Source organism: Leguminivora glycinivorella, chromosome 7 (assembly GCF_023078275.1).
Source record: "Leguminivora glycinivorella isolate SPB_JAAS2020 chromosome 7, LegGlyc_1.1, whole genome shotgun sequence".
Lineage (NCBI taxonomy): Eukaryota > Metazoa > Arthropoda > Insecta > Lepidoptera > Tortricidae > Leguminivora > Leguminivora glycinivorella.
In genome coordinates this window covers 13,374,720-13,378,743 of record NC_062977.1, presented here as the reverse complement: position 1 = coordinate 13,378,743, position 4,024 = coordinate 13,374,720, and the positions used below count along the sequence as shown (strand labels likewise).

At 46.8% G+C, this 4,024-nt stretch overlaps 1 protein-coding gene and 1 long non-coding RNA gene across 3 annotated transcripts; both read right to left on the bottom strand.

Annotated features, from left to right (window-relative positions):
• Positions 1-941: 941 nt before the first annotated feature.
• Positions 942-2,259, bottom strand: LOC125228156. Of its 2 annotated transcripts, XR_007177259.1 has the most exons (3): positions 1,693-2,259; positions 1,540-1,607; positions 942-1,455 (listed from the first exon to the last, which is right to left on the bottom strand). It is a non-coding gene; the product is annotated as an uncharacterized LOC125228156 (long non-coding RNA). The 2 variants fall into 2 exon arrangements; XR_007177258.1 differs by having other exon boundaries at positions 942-1,607.
• A 616-nt stretch (positions 2,260-2,875) lies between these two features.
• Positions 2,876-3,727, bottom strand: LOC125228039. Its single transcript, XM_048132485.1, has one exon. It carries the CDS (start codon positions 3,725-3,727, stop codon positions 2,876-2,878), a length of 852 nt encoding a protein of 283 aa, XP_047988442.1.
• Between the last annotated feature and the right edge of the window lie 297 nt (positions 3,728-4,024).

The following is a 4,024-nucleotide window of genomic DNA, read 5'->3' as shown; positions in this document are numbered from 1 at the left end:
GCCTGACTCAAGTCCTGCTTACAGCGATCAAATGCGTCCTGCTCCGCCGACGTGAAGTGAACCGGGTGCGAAGCCTTCACCGAACCCGCCAACAGAGCGTTCAGAGGAGCTTGGTTCTGAGCAGCATTGGGTATGAACCTGCGATAAAAGTTCAACATACCCAGAAAACGCCTGAGCTCCCGCACGTTCTTGGGTGGCGGAAAGTCCTTGATTGCGTCGACCTTGGACGGGAGAGGCCTTGTGCCTTCGGCAGAGATGCGGTAACCTAAGAATGTTACCTCTGAGGCTCCGAAGACGCACTTGGCAGTATTCACCACCATGCCATACTCCCGCAAACGGACGAACAGCTGACGAAGATGGTCTTCATGGGTCTTCTCGTCCTTTGAGAAGACTAAGAAGTCGTCCAGGTAGCTATAACAAAAGTCAAGTCCCCGCAACATTTCATCCACGAAGCGCTGGAACGTCTGCCCGGCATTTCGAAGTCCGAACGACATGAACGGAAATTCGAAAAGACCGAACGGCGTGGTAATGGCGGTCTTCGGGATGTCGTCAGGGTTAACGGGGATCTGATTATATGCCTTAACAAGGTCAATGGTTGAAAACACGCGACAGCCTGTGATACTCTGCGCGAAATCCTGGATATGGCGAATAGGATACCTATCAGGTACTGTTCGCGCGTTGAGCATCCTATAATCGCCACAGGGTCTCCAACCATTGTCCTTTTTAGGGGCCAAATGCAAGGGAGAAGCCCAAGGGGACTCGGAGGGTCTGGCTAGTGTAACGGTGGTGTATTTGGTGGGGGGTAAATAAAATGGAATGGAAAGCTCCGGCTAGTTCAAAGTAAATACACCCACGTTAGCACAAAATTTATTATAAAACAAAAGCTAAATGGTGTCTCTACTTGCTGGAGGAAAGCCAGGGGAGAAACAAATTAAACAATATAACATTTTATATATTTATTATAACTAAATCTTGCCTTACAGAAAGGTTTCATTTAATGTTTCCCAAAATACTAAATTAGACACCATATAAAAATATGAACTACGCTCAGTGGTAAAGCTGGGCCGCTTTAAGAGGGTCCAGGAAAAGGTTTCTTACAATCATTTATTCTACAAAACTAAATCGGAATTTACCTAAAGTTATGCACCAGAATTCTCAAAATAAATGAAATCAGAAATTACTTTACACAGAAATTAAAAACCTGAATTACACAGCACTACCGGCAGGAAACGGGCAGGAGACACACCTTGTCAGGGATGAGCCGGCAGCTCCCCGGACTCCGGTGCTGACGCCCCCTCGCCACGTGGACAGGGCTGACCCTTCCATACGAAAACAAGGTCCAAAGACACCTTGCGCCAGTAAGCCAAAGAAGTTTCCTTGCACATCGAAATTGTAAAGGTTCTTGTTTAATTATCTACTTCTGCAATTCTCTAATTCTTTACTTCTTCCCGACTCCTATGAAACAAATAAATTGGTCACATTAGTCGAGTGCCCTCACACACTGTGATAGACTAAACAAAAAAATGTAAGCGAGCTCACCGGAGACCTGCAGACTGCAGACCGAGGATCTCCAAGGAGCACTCCCACCCTTAGCATGTTTCTGCCAGCTGGAAATAAACCAATTTATGGTTAAGAATCTCTCCACGTTTCACGCCATGGAAATATCAAAAGCTCACAAAGAAATCTACTTACTCAGACTGACAGAACGCACCACACAAAATATGGAACGCCACGGCAGCACGTGGCATGCCGGGCTCCAGGCCCTTATACGGCCGTCCGATCACTATACAAGAGGATCTCGTCACAGAAAGAACGGCGCACTGAATGATCTCGAATTTAAAGGACCCAAAACAAAAGCCGGGTGGCAAACGAATAAACAATAAAATACTCTAATTCATTAAATGAAAATTACTCCAGTTTCTGTATCAGACCTTGAAGTAAACAAAACCTAACAAATATCATTCCAGAACAGCCTTAAAAAACCTATGATAACATTTGTTATCATGTCTCTAAAATATTATATTTTCCAAAAATCAATACTTAAAGTATATCAAAACTATACAAAGTTTTCCTGGAATGACAGCCAAAATACCTACAATTTCGAATAATACTTGTTGTATGGCAACCCTACAACAGATAAACATAAATATGTGCATTTGAAGTGCAACAGATAATGCAATGAACGAGAAGGAAGTGTTTCATTCAAAAATTAAATCTATCCAAAATATTTAATTACGACTATCAAAAAATCTGCTACGTTACAATATGCCACTAGCGAGCATAGAAGAAAACTCCTCCTTGGCGATCTTTAATTTGTCAGGAGCCAACCTACGAGGTGAACTGAAAACAGGGGGTCATGGTGTAGTTCTGATATGGTGAAGTGTGTTGTGTTTTATTGTGCGGTGTATGCCAGATGGGCGAGTGATGTCAGGGTATTCCTGTAGTATAGTGTGGTAAACAGACTCACCAGTTACAACTTTGATTGAGGCAATGTCGTCTGACGGTCGGGCAGGCAAACCCGCGGCCGAAAGTAGTGTATTGCCATCTATGAGTCGACGTTCCCTGCAATTTACAAGAAGATTGTAATGTATTAAAAAATCAACACCTATTATCGCCTTTGTCACATCCGCTACAATAAATCGCCAGACAAAGTCACGGCGCAAGCCTATATTAAGCACTAGATGCACGAAACCGTACGTGTTTATCACTGTGCCGTTAGCGGCGCACAAATCATAGTTTGTCGGCTGTCTGCGTTCATTTAGTTTATTACGCGGAAAAACACACAAATCACTACCTGTGTCCACGAGGAATGTGACCTTCGACCTGGAGTCCACGACGAATAAGCGACCTTTGCTAGGGCAGCCGCTCGCCGCCATCACCGACTGCCCGATGCGTTTCCCGACTGGTAATCACAAGGCTTGATGCACCTTTTAGCCTGCTCTCCGAACTTGTGATGGTACCAGCAGGTAGGGAACTTCCGATAGCTGGAGTTAGACCTCTTGGACGCTGAACGCTGCCTGGTGTGACTCGATGACCTCTCCCTAGGCCGGGACATTCGACCTACTTTGGCATCCAGCGCCTGCATCCGCCTGCTCAGTTCCGCGATCTGCAGCATCAGGGGATCCGATGACGTGGAGGGTAGCGACGCTGCTGCCACCTGCGGGACGGGCGCGACAACGTCGTGAAGGCGATCGGCGAGCTCTGCCAAGTCCTCCAGGGATGATTTGAGTTGCGACGCGACAATATCCTGCGTCCGCTGTGGTAGCCGGTTAACCCAGATGGAACGCAGAAAGTCCTCAGGTAGCCCAGGTCCCGCCAAGTTCTGCAGATGCCGAAGAAACTGTGAAGGCTTCCTGTCTCCCAGCTCCTCCAGGTTGAGGACCTGCTGGACCTTCCTCTCACGCGACGCAGAAAGTCGTTTAATGAGCTCCGTCTTGAGCTTTTCAAATTTGTTCTCCTCCGGTGGTGACGTAATGATGTCCTCTACCTCCGCCGCATATTGAGGCTCAAGTTGTGCCATGGCGTAATAAAATTTGGTCTCGTCCGTTGTAACACGAGACAACCGAAATTGTCCTTCCAACTGCGCAAACCATAGCGCCGGTTTTTCAGGACAAAACGGGGGAATCTTGACACCAACCCGAAATGACTCAGCCGTTAACGGCTCGGCGCCATTTTGTAACGGTACTTCTTTGTCTTTGTCTTGCTCAGTGCCTTTGCCGTCTGTCATGCTGAAGTGTTTAGCGAGGAGTCACCAATGTGGGATACGTAGTGATATCTCCCACGGGTTCCACTTACTTGCAGTAGGTATAGCTCCAGGCGTAGAAAGCAAACAAGCAGGATACGTTTTGAAGCTTTATTCTTGAGCACACACATGCGTAAGCGAACAGTTTAAATTTACAGAAGGGGAAATGCAAGATAGGCAAAGCAAAAGCACTTAAATGTATAAAGCGCGAGCGAGTGCACAAAGGAATGCGATTGGAATGCGACCGAGCAGCGCGGTGGCGTGCGCCGTGCGTCAGAGAGG